This window comes from Anneissia japonica, unplaced genomic scaffold, assembly GCF_011630105.1.
Source record: "Anneissia japonica isolate Jap-2015-1 unplaced genomic scaffold, ASM1163010v1 scaffold352_len1594369_cov220, whole genome shotgun sequence".
In the NCBI taxonomy this organism is placed as follows: Eukaryota; Metazoa; Echinodermata; class Crinoidea; order Comatulida; family Comatulidae; genus Anneissia; species Anneissia japonica.
The window spans coordinates 354,284-378,288 of NW_022751928.1; the positions used below are offsets into that span (position 1 = coordinate 354,284).

General features: G+C 32.4%; 2 protein-coding genes across 3 annotated transcripts in view; one reads left to right on the plus strand and one right to left on the minus strand.

Annotated features, from left to right (window-relative positions):
* The window catches only part of LOC117121965 (oxysterol-binding protein 1-like), a 43,045-nt gene extending 42,163 nt beyond the window's left edge, over positions 1-882 (minus strand). Inside the window, exon 1 of the mRNA XM_033267405.1 lies at positions 741-882. The gene's annotated coding sequence lies outside the window, so the exon portion shown is untranslated. The remainder of the gene's footprint in view (positions 1-740) is intronic.
* Positions 75-23,438, plus strand: LOC117121963 (PHD finger protein 12-like). Of its 2 annotated transcripts, none has more exons than XM_033267402.1 (15): positions 75-267; positions 8,017-8,064; positions 8,581-8,762; positions 9,233-9,305; positions 10,714-11,077; positions 13,103-13,208; positions 13,943-14,075; positions 14,968-15,129; positions 16,172-16,300; positions 17,184-17,799; positions 18,714-18,830; positions 19,337-19,416; positions 20,153-20,309; positions 21,594-21,676; positions 21,834-23,438. In XM_033267402.1, the coding sequence occupies exons 2-15, from the start codon at positions 8,017-8,019 to the stop codon at positions 22,248-22,250; spliced, it is 2,667 nt and encodes an 888-aa protein (XP_033123293.1). In that variant the 5' UTR covers positions 75-267; the 3' UTR covers positions 22,251-23,438. The 2 variants fall into 2 exon arrangements, with proteins under 2 accessions (XP_033123293.1, XP_033123294.1); XM_033267403.1 differs by having other exon boundaries at positions 17,184-17,771; positions 18,710-18,830.
* The last annotated feature ends 567 nt before the right edge of the window (positions 23,439-24,005 follow it).

A 24,005-nucleotide genomic window follows, 5' to 3' on the forward strand; every position in this document is an offset into this window, starting at 1 on the left:
ATGAGACAGACCATTCTGGGTCTGGTTCGCGAAGTCTATTATACGCATGCGCTTTTACTGTCAGTTTTGACAATATGGACGTCGTGGTGCACAAGAATCTTCGCGCTAGCCAAAGAATGTAGGTCTATTCTGTCGAAAAGTATACTGTATATCAAAAGTCTGTAAGAGATAGCAGTGGTTGTCAACAGAATTGAATTGTTCCAGCAAAGTGCCACATGCGTTTGAATTGATGAAACTGGAACTCATCTTCTCCTTTAAGTAATTAAGGTAAATGCCATCTATCATCTTTCTTGCTTGCCTCATAATAAAAGGTTGACTAGGCTACACAGATATAAATAGGCCTCCTGGTGCAGCTAGCCTTGGTAGGCTATGTCTTCTCTCTTATTTATTGGCAGTTTACACGGTTGAACCAGCCCTGCCTAGGCAAGGCCAGGTCAGGCTGTAATAAGAAACAGTTAACTTGGCGACGAGATTAGAAGAAGTGTAGCCTATGCTTCAAATATCCGATTTGTGTATTAAAATACTTCTATACATTCTGTACCTTTACACCAAAACAACAGCATTCATTTGGGTGGCCTAGGCCTAGCCTACGAATTGATTTTTAATAGAAAGAACATGACTTCGAGTGTCGCTATTCCTTATCTTCTGACTCAACTGAACTAGGCCTAGCCTAGGCTAGGGAGCTCACATATAGATAGTCAGCAGTCTCATCTGCAATGGAGGGTAACCAAAAGTCTTACCTTGGTTGGATATATTCTGCTGTAGGCCTAGTCCTTTCATCATTGCTAGAGGTCCTGTATAATAATACATTACATCTTTACTGGTTTTTAAGATATTTTTCCTAGGACAGGTACTCTTGTGTAGCTTTAGGCTGTGTTTTATCAATTTGTTGTCAAAAATTCTGATTATAGGTCCCTACTACGTAAATAAAGGCTTAGGACCTTGACAAGCTAAGCTTATATAGGCCTATAACAATTCTACAAACAGGAACCACAGAACCTTTCATATGTGCAGGATTAATTAACAATGCTTTTGTAATGTTTGTACTGCCATATACCACTACTCACTGGTTTGTCTCACCTGATTCCTCTTACCAACACAGCTGTTTTCTTGTTCTTTTCAGTTCTGGTTTATTTTGTATTAACAACAATATAAATTATCTATTTAATTTGGCTTTGTGATATGGAAAAGCAAAGGTGTGCACTTTTTTTTAACTTGCAGGAAAGAAGAAGCTATTTTCTTTATGATAATATTCTCATATTTTCTTAAGGAAATAATTTGAAAATAATGTAGATTTTAATTAAATACATGAATAATTTTAAAAATTATATATGAAATTTTATAATAAATTGAATTGAATTGAAAAGTATTGCAAACCAAATAGTCCGCTAATGGTGTCCTAAGTACTAAAAGTTTTAATAAAAATAAATATCGATTTATCTTGATATCTTTCCTACTCTATATTGTGGCGCTTATTATTTGCAGTCATAGATGAAAGTGAAAAATACATGCTACATTACAGTCAGCTGAGTGACAGGCTAGAATCCTCAGAATGTTGACATTTCACAAAGAAAAGAATATAAATGTATGCCAACATGTTATGCTGATGTACTAATAATTAATATTGACTATTTTAAGTACTGTACGTAACTTAGAGATTATAGGCCTAAGTAACACCCACAACCAAGGAAGTATTTACAATAATAACTTAGTGTAGTATTAGTAACACAATAGTGATTCAAATGATCACATTTTTCCAACAGAAGTAGGTAAAATCAAAGCATCTACAACTGCAGGCCATACATTTTTATACATTGTTTACGAGCATTATATTTTAAGGATCTTTAGAGAAGAGAGGAAAAAGTGAATTTTTTGTTTTAATTTACTAAAATTGTTCTTCCAAAAAGCATCTAGATAGTGAAGAAAATAAAAACATTTTGTTGACGAATATGTGCTAGGTCAAAATAAATAAATAAATAAAGCAATAGAGGGTATTCTTAGGGGCCCCCTTTTTTTTGTTGAAAATCACCCAAAAAAAGGCTAATGAAGCCACTCAAGGTAAGGTGTTACTTATCTGAAAGAAACCAGTTCACAAGAGATTAAAATTGAGAAAGTTGATAAACAGAAGGGAAACAGTATGAAGGCAAAGAGAAATAGAACGACAGCTAAACACATGCGAAAAGGCAACAGTCTTTGCTTCTGAAAGTACTACCGGTAGGCCCTTGCTGGAGATTGCGACGACCTTATTTTGGGTCCTGAACCACACATTGTGAGGATCATGGTTTTAGATCAAATATAATCTATACAAAACTTTGCTTTATTAATTATAATTAAATTATCCATTAAATAAAATTGTCATGACATTTTTTTTTTAATTAACGATTATTTTTTTTAGTTAACAATCATTATAATTGTTATAATATTATTATTTATAAATTTAATAGATTATGATTTGTTTTAAATAGTTTTTGTACATTATTAAGCCTGTATTAAAAAAAAAAGTCAAGGTTTTTATTTATTTTCATGAATTAAATTCTGATAAACTCATTACTTTGGTAACAAGTTTTGTTCCAAATCAGAGTAGCAAGCCAGATTCTGTACAGCTTGCTTATTACAGTACAACAGCAATCTACAGGAAGTTTCTGTTTTCAGCAGTTTGACCTTAGAGCAATTGTATTTTAAAGTGATTGGCTTATTAGATTGTACTAGAGTACTCTGTACATTGAATATTCATTCAGCTTATACATCCTATCATCTCTTGAAACTGGCATCAAGCCTATAGTTTTATTTTTATCATATACTTAGTCATGCTTCTAATTTTTAATAGTACTAACTTTAAAGTGTACATTAAACAGTGTAATTTTTTGTTGGTCTCATTTCATGAAATTATTCATGTATGTGTGTGTGAAGTTACTGATATAAAGAACTAGTATTGTCTGAAAGCTTCAGTTTCTCTCTGACTGTTTATGTTGCATTTAAATTGTATCTTTTGTTACAACTGTTAATCATTATTTTGTACAGCGTTGATTTTTGGTATTTTACTCTTCGATCAGTATTAAATGATTACCGTATACATTTCTTTGGGGCAAAGGTTTCTCTTTCAAAATTGTTGGACATGGTTCACTTTGTATAGGATTCTCTCTCATACTAAATTAAGCAACTATCTCCCATCATTATTGGAATTTATTGAATAATATGCATACTGGTACAGTAATTTGTTTATTGAAAACACTTGCTGTAGGTTTCAATGTAGAGCGGTTTAATCTTTTTTTTGTAAAGGCACTATATAAATGCTTTTTGATAATAATAATAATATTTAATAATAATAAATATTAGTGAAATAAGAAAGAAAGTTAAAATATAAAATGTTCTTGCTCTCGTATGAAATGAGAAGTTATAGCACATGTGTCTTTTATCCTAGTTCATTGTGTCCATGCAAAAATATTGTACAATCAACCATCTTATTTGAAAGATAATTACAGTACATTGTAGATCACTTTCCTAATGTAGTTGCAGCCCTCTCGCCAGAATTTTTTTAAAGAGTGGCAGAATTTCAGAAAATGTTGTCCAAAAAATGTAAATGGTGGTGAGAAAAATGTTAAAGGATGGATATATTTTTGGTACTACTTATGGTGTCGGACACGACGCGGCTCAGCCTGTGTCCCAAAATTTAAATTTATTTACCCGATTCATTTAATTTAATTTATTAATTCAAACTATATGTACACTTAAATATTTGAACACCTTCTCCACTTCCCCCTCCCCCCCCCCACTCTTTCCGGGGGGAAAAAACCCTTTCATCTTGGTTCAATCTCCAGTAGGTCGAGGGCGTCTAGTCTGGAGCTATAAAATTGAGGTTATAGTTTTGTAATCATGGTCGAGTGCATGTTTCCTGTTGTGTTAAATAGTACAGAAATTATAATACTTTGAAGTGGTAATTATTAGTTGTGAAAATATAGTTTTTAAAATAATTACAGTTACTAAAATTCTGTTGTATTCTGACTGCCGTCCATCACGTAGTACAATCTTTGCTTATTTTTATAGCTAGCAAGACTCCTGTAGTTTTTTAGACACCATATCTTTTAGACACTTTCGTATCACCTCTATACTTCTTGTAAGAGTAAATCCTGTTGGAGGAATGATGGAATACCCATCATTGCATCATTCATAAGCTAAACATCGGAATGAATAGTACTACTGTATTTCGGCAGGTTGAAGAGTCGAGTAGCTGGCTGGCTGCCTCTATTTTAGTAAGCCTATGAAATACAAACTAATATGTGATTAGGTCTACTGCCACCGAATTGTAAGTTAAAAGTAGCCAAAAAACCTATATCAAGCTGTAGACACGCTCTCGCTGGGAGAATTTTTTTTCTCTCCATAGACACATGAATATCTGTGTAGGGAGAATCATCCATTTTGCTGCATTCCTCTGCTTCTGTTTTGATCAGCATGTTTAATCACTCTTGTGTTTCATTATAGTTGATATAGAAATTTGTGACTTTAATGTTAAAGAGTGTATAGGAAGAAGGTTTTTATGTACAGTATTGCAGTACACATTTTCTTGTTTTTAAAGTACAGTATAAATAAATATTGGTACTTTTCATAATTGGGTTTTTGTGATTTTATTTTAATTTTGTATAAAGACCCCATGTAGGTTGAATGACCTAATCAGTACTCACTGTAGTTGATTGTTTACCCTTAGTTGAACTCTTTAATAAAATCGTATATCAATGTTGACATCGAATATAGATTTTTGTGCAGTGTCAGCATTTTATATGCTTCAGGTGATATTAAAAACCAACCACAATTATATAATTATTACTGTACCTTGGAATAGTAGAAGAAAATAGATTTGCTTTGGATAAAAATGTTTTGGAATGAAATTTGGTGCAAATATTAAAGATAGAGAAAAGTATTGGTATTTGATTTGATTGGTTGTTGATATTGATTTTTAAATTTTGTTGGCCTTGTGCAGATGGGTAGACATGCACATTATTATTAATATTATTAATTATTATCATTAGATTATATACACTCTATGTTTTTCTAATAAAAAACCTGAATAATATAATTTAACATTTAATTGTTATGTATTACTTTATATTAGCATGGTAATTGTTAATTAGGACAACTATATTTTGTCAGATAGTAATTAGTATATTGTATATTAAACTTAATATTCTGTTTTTTGGTTTATTTAATTGATTTTGATATTCCTTTTAAACTTATTGTGTTCATATACTATAATTCATATTTTGTAGAAAATGCAGACATTAACAGTAGACCCTCAATTTTTTTTTTTAAATATCAGTCACGTTTCCTAGTGTTTTCAGACATGGAGCTATTCTTAGGTGTTTATTCAGTCCCATCAAGGCTGTGAATTCCCATCAAAAAGTCACATGGTTATAATTATGATTGAGCATGCTCAGTTGATTTGATGCTTTAAAATGTGCTGTCTCTTCCTTGTGAATGTAGTTGAATGTGCTCATAGTCATTTGTTTGGAATTCACTCCCTGCTATTAATACATATTACACTCACATTAAAAATTCTAATTATAAGATTGGTGATGTCTCTCACCATGGAGGTATAAAAGCTCTCACTAGCATACATTACTTGTACATTACATTATTTGTCAGTGCAGTATAGTATGAAAAGATACAATGCAATGTTCAACTTCTGTTTCTTTGCAGCTACTGTAGATTAGTTGTTTTGTCTCTATGTATGTGCAGTAGGTTGGGAGGTATGATGATATGTACTGTATGCATAATTATTGAATTTTTTCTTATAGATTAAAGTTGAAGTACATGGTGACATTCAATTAGATGATTTTGGCCATCACACTATGGTTAGGTTCACACTAGAGCCCTAGTATCTGGATCTGGAGCTAACTGTTAACGCTAACCGTTAGCACCCATGTGAGGACGACCGATCGGTTAGCATTAACCGTTACCAGGACCTGGATACGCTAACGATTAGCGAGTGCTATCGATTGGCAGGTTGAGCGTGTCCTACCATCAACCAATCACACATACGCATTTCCAGTTTCTGGTTTCCTATTGGTCAGTGATCCCACTGTCATCTTCTTGATATCTGGGCCCGGGATTTTCTTATATGAACAGTGTGTTTTCTCTTGCACTAGTGGGAGTGGAGTTGAATAGCTTAGTGGAAGATGCTTGCCTTCTAATTCGAGAGTCTTGGGTTCAATTCCTGTGACAGCAGGACTTTTTCTCACGACTAAAACAACTAAACTTCCTAAGCCTCATATACACTGTATATACGTTGATGATAAAAGCATCATATTATTTCCATAATTTAAGACTATACAGGACCTTGAATATCAGCTGACCTTCAAGGATAGGCCTATGCTGAAAGTGTCCCCCTCTATAAATATATGTCTTTTTTATTATTATTCAGTCACTAGAAATACTGTATGTAGAAAGTTTGCAAAGCTGCTATGTTCGTTTAATGTTGAACAATGCATAACGTTAGCATAGGTCCATCCAATGAGATGCAGATGGAAACAAAGCAGTGCTCTATATGAACAAGAACATTACTCATTGCTATCTCATTGTTTGCATTTATGAACAAAGCATTCCTATTTGTAGGAGTGATAACAGTATGTATGTTTATGGAAGAGAAGTGCATAGAATTTGAAATAATACCGTAGTTATTAAAATAATTTAACAAGTACGGTAATGGGATGATCAGAATTTCTTAAGTCTTGGGCGTACATTCTGGAGGATTCTCAGTAGGCTACTCACTTTTTTAAAGAGAGACATTGAGGTGAACTCTAAATAATTAGCCTTTTATAAGGAATAACAGTAATTGCAGTGTCTAAAGCCCTGTTCAGACTATCACATTTGAATTGACAAAAACATGTGACATGCCTAAATATGGTCATGATGACATCACATCATGACCATATATAGGCATATCATGACTATATATGGGTATACAACAGTTTTTTGTTTAAGAAAATTTGATAGTGTGGACAGCTTTACTGTCTAGGCTATCAAATTTTATTTGACAAGTGACATGCCTATATATAGTCATGATGATATCACATCATGATCATATATAGGTACATCATGACTATATATGAGCATATAACAATTTTTTTTTTCTTGTCAAGTAAAGTTTGATAATCTGGATAGTGCCTAAAACAACTTATGGTCTGATCAAACATTGTTGTATACTGACCATCTTATATCCAGCTTAAATCTGTTGCCAATTAACATTATTTTCACAAAGTACATCTGTCCCTGGAAGATGTAGTGTCAGAATTTGATATGCCTTTTAATCGGCGAGTCGAATGGCTAAGCGGCGTCGTAACATAAGCTGGTTTGAACGGCATACTCGCCTATGGTTCTGGTGGTCGAACAAAGTCTTGTTGTGGTGTAATTCATAAGTTTATTTCTCAGATATTAATTGTTTTGTAGCATCTCCACCTTTCACAATAAACATCCTTTTGAGGAATTGTTTATAAAAATTAATAAAAAGAAACTAGCAAGTAATAACACAACCATACCACTTTAATAACTTGCCAAAGCAGTTGCCAGTTACAATATTGATACTGTATGACCCTAAAGGATGCATATATTGTAAAACAGGGTTGAGATTATCCTGGGAAGAAATTAAAGTCAGAAAACATCCCTACAAGATAGTATAGTAATAGTGTAGTTTTATATAGCGCACATATCCACCTTAGGCCATAATTGATTCTATGTTTACGTTGGACTATATTCATTCTTGACAATGTTCTAATAAGGAACAAAACCTGGAATCAATTATGGCCTCTCATGTTTGTCATTCTTTGGAGTCACCATACTCATATTCTTTTTACGAATAATCATTGAATGCATTTAAATTGAATAATCATTGGATCCTCTGGTTTTTGGGTGTACTGAATATATTGCTGACATTATAATTAAATATTATTGATTCTTGAAAAGAATTGGGCATTTTATTCTCAATTTTATTGCTCAATTATCAACATGATAATATTTATCTTTCAGATGACTGCTGTACAATATGACCTGGACACATCTGGTGGATTAATGGAGGTAATTTCCATTCCTTTCTTCTTCTTTCCTTTCTTACCTACCTGCTCTTCGGATTAAAATGCACTCAAAACAAGATCTAAAAAAATTCATTCTCAGTGCCCTGCTTTACTTAGTTTGTGCTTATGCATTTACAACAATGTTCAATTACACATACGAAAATGCTTCTACTATGCCTTTGCAGCTCTAGGGAAACTGTTCTGCTGTAGATCTTTTCTTAGGCAATGAAAATTAATTCATTGTTACGTCAGTCAATAAGGATAAATAGTAAAGGTTATAAGCATAACCATTGATTTTTCTCTGGTCTTAATTTATTATAAATCATTTTGAAGTGAATTACCTTAGACAATGTTTAGATAGAGACAAAGGTATTTAAAATTTATACTTTTTTTTAAAATTCATTGTCATTAATATCTCTTAAAAAATAATAAAATTAATGATAAATGTGAGAGTTAAAAAAATAAAAACAGTCAAATCCAAATTAAGGGAAATAAGCATACAGTCTATTTATCATTTTAGCAAATCCAAGCATTAATTGCACCACCAGTATGTGAAGAGCCACCGAGGAAACATAGGAGAACTGATAGGGAACGTCGACGTACAGGACGTGCAACAAATCGTGACACATGTGATAGCTGCCGTGAGGGTGGAGACCTACTGTGTTGTGACAGATGTCCAGCAGCTTTTCATTTAACTTGCTGGTAATTCAAAAAATAATATTGATATATTGTTTTTTACACTATGGTTAGCTGATATTCAGGGGCCCTCTTAAATAAATGAAGTAATGTGATGCTTTATCAGCGTCACATTACCTCCAGGATTTGAACCCAGGACCTTGGGATTGGAAGGCAAGCAAGTATACAATATCATTAATCACAACCAGATAAAATCTTATTTGCTATTCCAGCTATTAGTAACTGATATCTACATTTAATTTCAAAGAAAAATTTTGATACAATTTTGTATCAGAAACTCAATTTTTTAGCTTTTTGTCCTGTATTTGAAATAAGATTGTTTTCCGGTCCTAATAAACGTGAGTATTGTATATATATTCTTGGGAGAAAAACATTTAAAATAAAGAATTTTACTTCCCATGTGAATATTGATCTGCATGTTGTATAAGTGATTTTATTAACCATTCAATAATAAGTGATACTTTTTTATTCTCTAGCAATCCACCTTTAGAAGAAGACAAGCTTCCGCATGGTGAATGGCTTTGTCATCAATGCACAGTTACCCCAAAGGTCAGTTACCTAATATACCCATGACCTCCGACCTCCTTTTACTTTTGAATCTCATGGACTTTCTGTAACTAATTTAGTAAATATTAATTTTTAAATTTAAGATTTATTAGTGTGGTATACCATAATATTGTTTTAAATTGAAACGCATGTTTGGTACTGAACATACCAGGTAGTATCGTTATTTTCATCCTAGATGCATATTGCTAGTGTTTCTTTGTGTACCATGTATTATTTCATAATATTTGTAATGCTTATTTCGGTTTGCTGAGCTCGGAAGTAACTGGCATTTGAAGATGATTCATTCACTTAATGGTTTTGCTTAGATGTATATTGCTAGTGTTCGACTAGACAAATAACGTATTTTGATTTCCTTCTGTATCAACTATCATATGTATATCTGAAACTGAATAATTAGCAAAAGAATGTGGTAGTATTGTATACTGTAGTAATGCTTTTACTAGTAACTCTGGCAATAGTAAATCTATTCCAGTAAATGAAGCTTCATTTTAAAGCTTATAGTGTGGAGAATGTGAATAAAATGAAAAGTCAATTTTCGTGTTTTGGTCGCTGTTACTGGTTTTGGGAAGGTATGCCCTCATATATTATCTCATATTATTAGGAAAGCTTTTCTAATCCCTCTCCAGACACTCAAATTGTGTTTGACAAAGAAATGTGACTTGTCTAAATATGGTCATGATGATTGATGAAATCACATTATGACCATATATAGGCACATCATCACTATATATGGGCATGCAACAATTTTTTATTAAAGAAAATTTGATAAGTGTGGACAGAGTTTTAGCTCTGAAGTTGCTTATGAGGATGATTCACTTATTGACATCTTGATGTATATCATCATGTGTAAAAAAAAAGACAACGTACAATTGGCAGATGCCACAAGGATTGAAATGTCTACGTTGACAGTATTTATTATAAAAAATGTTGATGCTGTCTATGTTGGCCTGCTTTTAAGTAGCATTTTCCACAAAAAAAAAATTCTCAAAGCATTTCAGTTTTATTACCTTTGTGCAACCTTCAAACATGGCAGACTATTCTTAGTCATTCATTAAGATTTTGCATAAACCACATACGCTTAAACATTTAAAATATTCCTGTCCAACCCATATTTTTATGCATGTGTGAAGGGAGACATAAAATAATGTGTTGTTTCTAGGTACTGCATTTAATAATTTAATAAGACGAGGCCACCTATATAATAGACTAGTTAATGTATATACTAAATATAATGGGTTAGGTATGATAGATATCTGACCATAGACTTTTGCTTTCATTATCTCTTAACTAAATTAAAATACTTATACCTTTTAACAAAAACTGTGAATAGATTATAATGAATCAAATTAAGTACTTAATATAATGTATTCGTATCTTATTGTCTTTTCAGGAGGGTGATGATTCCTCATCAAACACATCAAAATCAGACAAAATTAAAGTTTTAGTGCCAGAGATAGGCAAACCTGTTGTGAAAATAGTACCTATGAGGCTTAATGATAGACTAATGGCCCAAGGCAAATCTTGTTTAAGATTGGTCCAGCTACAGGCCTATGAAGAAGCAAAAAAGGAGAAGGAGGGCTTTGAGAGGCAGCTGTCAGGCGAGTCTCTTGCCATTAACGACACAGAAAAAGTGGAAAGTCAGCTGCCTGAGGACTTTGTGAATCCTTTTGATATGCTTGTTAAAGCAGCGGCTGTTCAGAACCCCAAACAGTTCTCAGTCCCTCCAGAATTTATGACAAATGCACCTTTACCAGGTAATCACTGATTATATAGTTGTTATATAATTGTCATCATTGTTGTTTAATTTATTCTTTTATGACATATGCACCTTTGCCAGGTGATCACTGATTATATAGTTGTTATATATTATAACACCCTGCTAACTGCTCGGCCATTTGACTTGCCCAAGTTTCATTACAAAAGTTTCAAATACTTGCTAAAATACATCATTTTTTCCGTTCGAGCTCCATTTTCCGCTAACTCCATAGCCATGTGACGTTTTCTTTCGTGTTGTTGTACAAGTAGTCTAATTTCAAACGTCATTGCGTGCTTTGCAATGTGTTATTTGTTATTTAACGCTGTGGATGCAGGGCAGTGGCTGTATGACGACGACTAAATGAAAGCACTATATTCACCACAGCCGGTCAGCTGGTAGTGTACCCGTTGGATGCAAACTGACGACAACCAAGGATTAAGAGTAGACCTAAAGGCTGCCGACCGTCGTGTACATATATCGACTTCCTGATTTGGGTTTTTCCAACAGCGCATGTTCAGGGCTATCTAGGCCTATGCGATAGTGGTAGAAATATTGTTAATTATTTAGTCAATGATTTCGTGTTCTTATCTGATACAAAAAATACATTTAAATAATATGTGTAATATTTTAAGAATGGGTCGCTTTTACGGTGTACGTACTGTAGAGCCGAGTGACGGCAGTAGGATTCCTAAGACAAAGGCTAGGCCTAGCCTAAGTAAGTAAATCGCGGTATCTCCCAAGGCTAGGCCTAGGCTGCCCTAACCTAGGATAGGCCTACCTAGATGAGGGCCAGATCGTAAGTCCTTGATTATTGCATTGACAGACGATCGAAACCATTTCCAGACAATCGGAACCAAGCTAATTTTGAATAATCCTTGCTGGGAATTTATGTCCTGATACATAATTTATTGTTCATTCTCTTGCACAGTTTAACAACAGACAGTAACTGTAGGCCTAGTGCTAAAATTACTGAAATGGCCGTTTGACCAAATTTTGTCGCTAAAAAACAGCTCTCCTCAATTTCTTGAGGAGAGCTGTTAGTAGCTCTCCTGCTTTTTCTTTAAATCAAGGTCTGTTATATAGTAGTGATAATTGTCATCGTTGCTGTTGAATTTATTCTTTTACTTCTTACAGTTAATTTATGACAACCAAGTCACTTAATGGTTTTGCTTAGATGTATATTGCTAGTGTTCGACTAGACAAATAACATATTTTGATTTCCTTCTGTATCAACTATCATATGTATATCTGAAACTGAATAATTAGCAAAAGAATGTGGTAGTATTGTATACTGTAGTAATGCTTTTACTAGTAACTCTGGCAATAGTAAGTCTATATCTATCATACCTAACAACATTGTTAAAGGGGGACCTGTCATCGTTGCTGTTGAATTTATTCTTTTACTTCTTACAGTTAACTTATGACAACCAAGTTAATTTATTCTTGATTCTTGATATAGCACATTATGCTAAAGCCTTAATGCGCTTAACAAAAAATTAAGCAGGAAATTTAAGAAAAAAGATAAGATTAATAATTAATAATATTATCAGTACTTCTGCTAACAAGTCATAGAGAGTTCATATTGTCTCATTAAAATAACATTCTTCACTATTATATATAATTTATATTGCTTTCCATTTGAAAATCACAAACAAGAGAAAAGTAAGAAATAAAATTTTTTTTAAAAATTCAAAAACCAGATACATGAAAAATCCAGGGGCAGATTGGGAGGGGGAGGCTTTTGGAAAGTAGAAAAAAAAGAGAAAAAAAATAAAGAAAAGAAAAGGATAAAAATGATCACCCAAATTGCCTCAGAGGTTATTTTCGAGTGTCTAGAAAACAAAAATTTTGTGGGGGCTTGCCCCGGACCCCCTAGTGTGGTGTTATCTCGATCGGCTCCACTTTCGTCACCCCTTCTGGACATCTCCCAATCCGCCCCTGAAATCTACTCCTTCATCCCAAATATAATTAATCATGCAATGCAGAAGATAGCCCTTTACATCTTCTATTACATTTTATTTAGGTTCCAGTTGTAAAAAACGTAGAGAAGATGCAGTGAAGAAGAAACCATATGAACTTGAAAATGGAATGGTTCCCCTTCCTGCGAGAGTATGTTTCAGGTGTAAAAAGTAAGTTTCTCAAAGTCATATATATGTATTTATATATTTTGGTTTTATTTTAGATTATTTAGGACAGTGGAGGTACCAAAAGAATTTTTGAATGCATTAGAAAAATATAATCTTATGTCATTATATTTATGTAACAATAAATTATAGCAATTATGTATAATGCTTTTACCATTTTTTTTATTATACCTGATGAAGTCCCATCAATTAAGACAAACATTTGTGAATGAAAATATTACTGTTAGCTATAATAGTTTACATGTATTTACTGACTAAATTTATTTGGTTGACTATAATTCACCATTTTTATTAAAAAATGTTCGATAAAATGTTATGCAATGAAAAAAATTAAGATACTTGTGAAGATGGGAAGGAAAATTAGTTTATTGGTATTTCATCAGGTCTGAAATATGTTATTTGTATTAACATTTTATATGAAGCAATATAAGTAAAAGTTAAAGTGCTTTATTTGAATAAGTGATGTTGCTAATAATATTAATTTTATGCAAATGTAGTATTACTATAATATTTGGGAACTTAATACTTATTGTATTTTTAATTTTATTCCTTTTATTTCAGGTGCAAAATTACAGATTAACTTCATTATGATTATTTTTCCTGCCAGTAGCTTTTTATACCTCACTATATTAATTTTTTATATTTAAAAAATTTGTAATACAGTATTCTCTTTATTCTTTTAAAAATTGATATAATCCAATACCATATGTGCATTGTAGGAGTTGCAGAATAGCTCCACTAATTCAGTGTGACTACTGCCCTCTGTTGTTTCATCAAGACTGTCTGGATCCCCCTTTAACAATGATGCCAACAGGACGATGGATGTGTCCAAATCACCCTGAGAATTTTGTGGTAATTTAAAGTTATTTTCAATGTATATCTAATTTTGAATAAAAATATAGTTTTCTACCATTTAAATTGATTAGCAGTAAAAATAGTTTACTACTCAATTTGCTGATTTAATTTCATTTTATCTTTAGTATTACTTTTGAATTCTATTAACTGTTAATTTGGTCTAATTTCTGTAAAAATAGGATGAATTGGCAAAAGGGAATTCACAATAATATGTATACACACTACAAATATATGAGGCTTGCCATCCCAAAACCAGCGTACTGTCGCTAATGGTTAAACTGAGTAATTAGCAAAAGAATGTGCCAGTATTTGTATACTTTAGTTCAGTGAAGCCGTAATAGTATAATAATAATTCAGGATTTAATAGCGCCTCACATTGTCACAACCTCGGATGCTTAACAACAAAGAGAAGAAAATAAACCATAAACAAATGTACCAAAAATTATTATCAAATATTTTGGGTTTTAGTTTAGTTTATTTAAGTTCAAAATTATTGGTTTGATGATAATCAATAAAAATTATTATTACAATAGGTAGGTTGTATAATAGGTAATTGTAATCATTTCAAGCCTGTTACTTTCCTATTCATCCCAAAGCCTTTCATTTTCTTTCCCTTTTGCTTCTTGTCTTTCATAATACTTTTACTCATAGCTTCTGCAATAATAAATTGATTCTAGTACTTGACCTGTCATTTTAAAGCTTAAATGTGGAGAAATGAACATATAAAAAAGTCAATTTTCTTGTTTTGGTCACAGATCCTGGTTCTGGCATGCAAGCCCCATATACATACAGTACATTTACACAAATTTACACTCATATTAATATTTATGAAATATATAAATTGTTTTGACTAATCACAACTGATTGATAGTTGTTTGTGTTTTTCTAGCCTGCTTACTTTGGACCAAGCTTTACTAAAAGGTGCAAGATTTACAACCAGTTTCATGGTCAAGTTCACCAAAATGCCATCAAGATACAATTCCTGAACAAAGTCCACAGCAGCTTCAAACCGAATAAACGCAACACAGTACCACGAAGGAAGGCAATGAAGGCAAGGCCGTTATTTTGTTGATTTATGTTATTTTATAATATGCAAATGAGGAGAGATAAAGCAAGTTAATAATGAATTAGAAACCTTACAATTTGATTTCTTTTTTTTTCACTCCCTGAAGTGTGTATTAGATTGTAATTTAGATGTCTACAATTGAACTTGCCTTAGTGGAATCCGAAATGCCACTGAAATATTGTTCGAATTTAGATAAAATTTGACTGACAGATTGTTAATGGAAAACACAATAATTTGGCATGTAAAATAAGATTGACTTAGAAATTATTCAACTTAGGCACAGTAGACTTATTCAAGTTTAACTGTATTCCTATTCCCTGTCACCAATCCAGTGTACTCATCTGTTCTGTTCAATTTTGTAATGAATTTATAAAGCTGTAGTTAGCTTTAACCTGGCAACCCTGCTAAAAATGTACACTTTACCTATGAAACAAATTCTACAAATGGAATGCACAAAATCCTGTTGACTAAACCCAGTAATGTTTCAATTACAATTGTGTGGGATTTTAGTTTTAACTATGCTAAAATATAATAATGTTGATATTGACATGCTGTCATTATCAAAGATTACGTCAGTCTGCGAATCACATAATACAGTGGCTCAATTAACTGATAATACAGTGTTTTTTAATTATTTATTTCTGTTTCTTTGGCATTCCATTACAAAGTAATTCATATCTCAAAAAGGAAGCCCATACTACACTGATTAGAAGCCCATTAGCTTTTCAAAATGGGCTTCTTTTCAAGATTACTTTTGCATACTGAAGAGCAGGCTTGTTTTTGAGATGGGCTTCTTGATATATATTGGTTGACTTTTTAAGAATTATGTGTTATTACCTGAATAGTTAATTAACTAAATAGTTTTTACTCACAGCATTAAATATTGCTTTTGATTGGTTAATAATGCATACTTTGAAATGTATGACTTTAATTGGTTATTATTATTATTGTTATTATTATTATTATTATTATTATTATTATTATTATTATTATTGTTGTTATTAATATTATTGTTGTTGTCTTTCAGGTTCCAGAGTCTGTGAAAGCACAGTATTCAAGTCCTCCACACCTGTTGCCTAGGCCTAATCAGGAACGGTTGCATCAGCCTACATCACCTGAAGAAAAGCCACACTATACGCCTGAAGAAGCAGAAGAAGTAAGTAATATGATAAACAAAGAGAGGGTTTATGCCGGGATTCACAAATACTTTCTGAAATAACATCAAAAATTGGATTGAAACATTTAATTGCTCATTTAAAGTGATCACTGAAGTCATCTCTTCTTATGAGAAACGGAAATCTAAAAAAAACCACCCTTGAAATTGTTGGAAATCCTCCCACAATTTATTGATACTGATTTTAATGACCCACTGTCCACCCCACTCTAAGAATGGTATAGTCTATTGTGGGTGGTTTTTTTACAGGGTGGTTTTGTCATAAACTCGTGAGAAACATTTCTGCCAATTTACAGACTCTACTACCAAAATCTTGCAATTTTGCCAATCATTTAAATGGTGTTATTTCAAAAAAGGAATAGTATCCTTTATGAGGAAAATACGTTCTCATTCTTATTTTAATTTGAAAGCTGCTAATAACTTAAATATACAAAATAAGCAATTAAAATAGCTAAACACAAAAATAATTTTGACTTTAGGTGGCCCTAACCTGAAAATAAGTTTACATTATACTACAAGATGATCGTATGTCATATTGTGAATGAAGCAATGCTTTAATTTTTTTCAATTGTTGTGGATTATGTAATAATTGATAATAATTAAGCAGTACTAAACCTGTACCACAGAATTTATAATTTGAATAATTAATAAAAATGAGTTTTAATTGATAATAAACAAGACAATATATATTATGGAATGCACAGTATTTGCTTGAAGGCTTAAATTGTAGATGTTCTGTAGTCTGCATTGTGAATTTGTAGGAATTCATAAATTCAAGAAATATAATATTTGATTGCATAGAGTTTGTTATACTAAATACTTTTATAACTAAATTTTAAAAATAATTTATCGATTATCATTTCAGTGGTTAAGAAGTGTTGTACTACTACAGAGTAGCATAGCAAGGTATATTGAAAAGAGGAAATTACCTAAGGATCGTATCAAGCCAAAGATTATCACTGCATCAAGTTTAAACAAGTCAAACAATGTGATTAGTGTGAAAAATGTTCAAACAAAGGGAGTGAACCTGGCAACAATTGGACTGAACAATGCCAATATCACGCACAACGGACAGGACGAAAAAGTGTCCCTTAAGCTCGAGAACACTCAGCCGATTTGTACGGAGAACGGAACGAATTGTACGGATTTACAAAATGGCATACTGAGTGGCAATAAGTTTGAGCATGGGACACGGGGGCATGACAGAGGGGGTAGTGACATAACCCCCAGCAGCTCAAGTGTAGCAGTAAAGCAAGTGAAACAATTATATAGTGTTAATGATACACATAGAACTACAAGCGGTGCTAATTCATTTGGTAAAAGCAATGTAAACACTATGAAAGTGTACCATCCAGGAAATAAGTACGCTGTACGTGTAAATACCTTGTCAGCAGGTGGTGGGAGGGAATCAACAAATACATCATCCCATAATGTATCAAGTGCATGCCCAATGTCAATGTCAAGTGCATGCCCAATGTCAGGTAAGTGGAAATCTCAAGTTATGTTTTGTTATAAATATAATTTTATTATATTTTTTACTATGGAAATCCATTGAGCATTATCTGTGCTACAGAAACAATTTCTTTTTTTCTTTTCATTACGTCTTTTATTTCAGAAAATTACAGTATATTGCGGTACAATATTCTCCATAGCTAAAAAAATTTATTAATTACATAGGCTTATACAGAATTTAATATTTGTGTTGTTTACAATTCCATTATTGTTGATGATGACAATAGTGATTGTGGTTAAATTTTTTTAAATTAACCCCTAATGAAGGTTGTTAAAGATGTTGGAAAAACTAATTTATTAGAGTTATTACCTACCAACAAACATTCTATGCCTTTAAGCACTTAATTCTGCCAAAGTGCTGTAATTGGTGTTCCATTCAGATGAAATAATAATACAAAATCATTTGCATATGAACAACGTATACTCTTGAAAATCCAGACAAAGGAAATTATTGCTGGGCATGAAGTATTTGGCTTTACCCCTAGCTATGCTATGGAAAAGGACCATAGTTCATGTGTTAGAAGCTAACCCTCCCTAGAACCAAAAATTTGTCTAATTTTTGGGAGTGGACTTACACCTAGGGAATTCCCTTTTTTAATCCATTGACAATTTATGGCACTGTATGTCTAATTCAAAGCCAATATTTTATAATTTTTTTCTGATAATACTTGTAAAACTCATACACTGGGTTTTTGCCGGAGGAAAGTCTGGATCATAGAAATGGCATAAAGTAGGGGATGGGCTTATATTGTAAGAACTACGGTATATTTGGTATATTTTACCCTGTTGTACCCTGAAAGAAGATTAATAATATTATTGCATAGACATTCAATTTATAACATTCAAATATTTGTTAATGAATTGTTGTTGCATTTAATTTCAGGCAAATCAAATACAGGTGGTACAACAGTAACTAAGATAACACCTGCATCGTTGAGTTCATCACCAGCTATCATAAATCTCAATTCTTCCTTACAGTCATGCATTGATGGAACGACAGGTAAATAATACTAAGCAACGCATTCAAGATTTCATTCCTTTATAGTGTTTTTAAGGAAGTTGATATTAAATACAATTATAACAATACAATATTTTTTTTTATTATGCAAACAGTGTGTGAAGACAAACTAAAGGATGATAATGTTTTTATAATATGCTAGTAAAATAGTTAATAGAATAATTTTTTTGCAGATGTTAGATGAGAGTGCAGCAGCAGAGAAATCAGTGGATGAGCTATAGAGTAATTTAAGTCTCTAAACTGACCAGTAAAAATGTAGAATTCTTGGCCTATTAATGATACTGTCTTTCATTAATTTTCATATTTACATTTAGTGACATGAATGAGGAAGAAAGTTTTAATTTCTTTTATTATGATGTTTGTCATTGGCATTTTGCCAGGGCAATATAAAAGTTTAATGTATCAAAGCATTTTGTAAACATTATTGTAATGTGTAGTTTCTGGCAGAAAGTGTATTCACCCATTTATTGTGTTTCTTTTGTCCGCAGAGGTCGAACTGAGTAAACTTGACGACAAGTTAATTCAAATTTTAGCATTCCAAAGACTACAACAACTTCTACCTTCAAAGGTCAGTCTAAACTTTATAGTGCTATTGAAAACTGAATTTTGTTGCTAGATATTGTAAGTACAATAGGAAATGTTTGTAGACACACTGCCCTCGCTATCTAGGGTAATGTAATACCTTCCAGACATTTGAGAATGGTAGTTGTCTGCATATGAACTTACACTACTAAGTTTCATGTTTTAGTCTACTATACTACCAACAAATATTTAATTGTAATTCTAGAATAGTTTTGACCCATAAATAAAATTATTTTTCAATTCTTTGACCCTAAAATTGGCATGTATCTAAAGTAAATTGATGAAATGAGCAATAGCCAATAGTTGTTTTTTTTTAAATATAACATCTATAGTACATGGTTAAACAATTAATTAAAATTACACCAATGTATTATTCACTTTGTGTGGTCTGGGGGTAAAGATGTGTTTTTGTTTCACTTCCTGCAACTCATGTGTTACATTTTCTCTATTAATTTTATTGTCTTGAGTATATTTTTGTGTGTTGTATTTTACTAAAGTTTTAACCTCTGTTTTTATTATGTAAGTTTGTATTTATTGAAATGAAAATGTTCCCACTAGCTCCTTTTATGGACAATAAAGAAATCTTGAATCGCTTAGAGGCCTTGTTGGCATTAAGGATTATGTAAGTCTAACATATTAATATGCACAGTAGAACTACACTAATAATTACAACACAATAATTAGTTTAATGAGGTATGTTATTTAATTACCTTAAAAACCAGGACACCAGTAAGAAACAAACCAATAACGTGCCAGTAAGTACACCAGCCAGTTCACCGCCTGTTAAGTCAACGATACGAGCAAGAGCTTTGCTTACTCCTATTAATAACAAAGCCAAAGCAGTGAGCATGTGCTACCGATCACTCCATATTGGATCAGGTATGTATAACCTTTATCTTATTGCTTGCCTCCATAAGATTCTTTAATTTTGGTTTTGTTTTATAGCACATATTATTTAAGTATCTCAGCATTTGTGTTAGCTAGATACAGAATTATTTACACATAGTGTTAAGTAATCCCACACAGCTTATTTAATTACACACATTCTTTCACTTAGTATTTTCGGTTCTTGTAATTCAGCACACACTAATTTTAATCATTCACATCCTGTTATGTTTTAGTTTATAGTATTTCTTGGTGGAGAGAGACAATTGTCTTCCTGGATGCACCAGGAGAAGCATCTTAATTTTAAGGTGGACCAACAAGTCTTGCCTAAGGAAACAGCACACTTGTCAACATAGCATTCAAACTCACACAAATTGGATTTAAAGCCTAAACCTCTGGTTCCTAATTAATTTGTTTAAAGGCTAAAACATTTTTAGAGTTAATCTCATGGGCCAAAGATAATCTTTCCCAAGTTTGGAGCAATCATTAAAATTACTGAGTGAGTGTAAGGGACGTGTCATCAATTTACGAGTTGTTAGTCAGCTTTGGAATATGATTGATAACAATAAAAAAAATGTCTAAGGCACTTTACAAAAAATAATACAAGTAATTTAAACATTAATTATACCTGTAACGTTTGATAACTATTTTCCGCATTGTAGGCGATGACCTTTTTAAGAGCACTGTTCTTGGTACAAGTTTTTATTGTATATGTTAAATTAAGTGCAGACACTATTGACGGAACACAGTGAAAAGAACAGAGAGATAAAACTTGGAGGCACATAAAGTTTTTGTACATAGGCCTATGTTCTGTTTATGGCCTACAATATCCTCATTTTCGATAACACCTCCAAGCTGTTTGGTGGTAGACAATGTGTATGCTAATCTGGTGGTAGCTACTGTAATTCCCATCGCTGCCTCTCCTTGTGTTCAGCTGCTGGGCTAAAATACAAGTTACCATAGCGCACCGTCTTTCGGATGAGACGTTTAAGTCGTTGGTCCCGTGTGCTTATATGGCCCATGTGCACGTTAAAGAACACAGTACACTCTTCAGAAAAGAGTAAGGGATTGTCTCCCCTAATATTACTAATATAATATAACAGATATTTTGTTAGCTCCTACTATCTTTATCAATATTCAAGTCGTATATAAATATAGATATACATGTATTTGTTTCACTAATTCATCACAGATTTTGTGGCAACAACGTTAAATGTGTCTGCAAGTTAATGCAAGTAAACACTGTTTTGGTTTAACATTTTTTTCCTTCTTCAATAGGTAGTGAAATGCATGTTTGCTTATCAAACTTTGGCCATTGTAACTACATATCTCCAAAACATGCCTGTATTTTTTATGATGAGGTTTGTATTCTTTTTTTTATATTTCACGTAATTTAGAGGGATAGTACTTTATTGCTATTTTTGTTGTGGTGTTATTGATATATTTGATTGAATTTTAAAGTCAGTCTTATTTTGCTCCTTTGCAATTACCGTAATTTAAATATTATTTTTTTTGTAGGTAAGTCGACAGTATGAATTACTGAATTACAGTGAGCATGGTACAACAGTGGACAATGTACTCTACTCGTGTGATTTTTCTGAGAAGTTGACTTCGGCTCAGACGGCTTCGGAAGTTTACAGCCCTGTGCAAGACATCATCAAAAAAATGAAAAAGGAACAAAATATGGAAGAGGAAAAGAAAACTAGAATGTGTAGTCTCAATGCCTCTCATTTCGATAAGGCCTGTAACTGCAAGACTAGTTCATCAACATTTATAGGGGGCAGTGGTGCAGGGTGGGAAGGCACAGCAGTCCTGCACCATGGCAGCTTAATTCGAATTGGATGTTTGCAATTTATATTTAGCGTAACTGATGCTGGTTCGATGCTAGAGAAATCAGCTAATGAGAAGTCACATATTTTTCCATTGAAATCTTAAAGGGCAAAATGTATTCAAGGTTGTTGCATCTATGGTTTGTACTTCAAACAATCGCTAATTGATTTTCTGTTTTCTTGCGCTTTTATGACGTTTGCAGCAAGACGGAAAGCTGCATCCCTGTGTCCATGCTGAAAACCATGATTTGGTATCTCTTGGTCTTTGGCCAAAAAATAATTAAAAATTTTTAAGTTACTTTGCCACTTGTGATTTAACATGTACCTTCTGTAAGCTATCCGTCCTAAGTGCTTTTAACAAGAATATTCTGAAGAAGAAAAGTAGCCAGTTTTGTTTTTTGTACATGAGAATTGCTTGTAGAAGCTGTGTTAATGAATTTTTGTAATGGACATTATTGTGAGGCAAATTGTGGAAGAAAATGAAATGATAACTGCTGGCAGTAATGTATTCATATTAGAATGTGAAGACCTCGTTATTATTATTTTTATTATTGCTATACAACAAATATTATTATTTTATTGTTAATATTTTTATAATTATCAATTTTTACAGTTGATTAATAATTTCAAAACAGCTGTAAATTATACATTTAAATTCAGGAATCTTTAAATGTCACCTTTAAATAGCTAAATGAAGGAATTATTACTGTTTAGAATAATTTAGGATGTATTTTGGTGAAGATCAATTTTTATAATGTCTGGCTTGCAGTGGCTGGCATCCCCATGCTTTGTTATCCTTGTGCTTTGTTATTTCTTTTTTTTTTTATCATTTGTTCCTCATTATGTTTGTTATGCCTGCCTTCCCTGTAAGCTAATGCTAAACTTGTCTGCTCAAATGCACAATTTAATAGGGTTTTCCTTTGAAATCAATCAGATTATATAGAATGATATTTATACATATGTATAATGATGAACACAGGTGGAATACAAAATATTTAAAAAGTGCTTTTTTTCTGCAGCACAATACTAACATTATTTATGAGAAATGCAAACAGTTTTAAAACCTAGAAGAATATGAATGTTTTAAAAAATGCATATTTCTCATATCTGTTAAACTAGTATTACAAATTCTAGGAATTTGTAATGCAAATGCAACGAGAAATCAAGTAAAAGACCATTCATTGATGATTCTTGTGTGGTGTAGCATCCATTGGCTATTTTTTTTTACCAGTTAATCATAAAGTTGAGAAAGATATACAAATAAAAACACCATATGTTAATATCTTGTAAATAATTGTCTGGTATTTTTTTTTTTTTTTTGCTATACAGTAATTATAATGTAATAAACTACATAGATGAAGTTTGTTTCTTAATTTGAACCTGGGCTTCTTGGTTGTAAGCCTTGATCAAATGGACCACTGAGGCTTTTGTTGGGAATTTGAATTTGGAGGAAACTAATTTTTATGCAACAGTAATAGCGTTTAAAGTATAACTGGTATCTATACAATATTATCAAGTACTGTCCACTAAAAGAAACAAAATGAAACCTATTCAATATATTGTCCTAAATACTGAATATATTTTAATTATATTGTTGTTGTTATTTTATAGCACCTATTCCTTTAGGTTACAAAGCGCTTTGTTTTCCCTGGTCATTGGGTCCTCATGCTTCAGTGTTGCTGCCATATTAGCGAGCTTTCGAAATGGGGGACGCGGGGAGCTGTGACGGGGAATTCAGTCAACCATGAACGTCGTATTAATATGCACTTCCTGTTTCAACATCAAAGCTGTTTCGATTTACTGGAAGACACGCTCCCTCGTATCACGTGATCAATTATGCAGGCGGCCACAGCGAGCACGT

What these genes read in the sequence shown, in the direction of transcription:
- LOC117121963 (XM_033267402.1), top strand. Translation starts at nt 8,017, where the DNA reads ATGACTGCTGTACAATATGACCTGGACACATCTGGTGGATTAATGGAG. An exon ending in ATCACCCTGAGAATTTTGTG is followed by an intron (nt 14,076 to 14,967) that starts GTAATTTAAAGT and finishes GTGTTTTTCTAG; the next exon opens with CCTGCTTACTTTGGACCAAG. An exon ending in AAGTGCATGCCCAATGTCAG is followed by an intron (nt 17,800 to 18,713) that starts GTAAGTGGAAAT and finishes ATTTAATTTCAG; the next exon opens with GCAAATCAAATACAGGTGGT.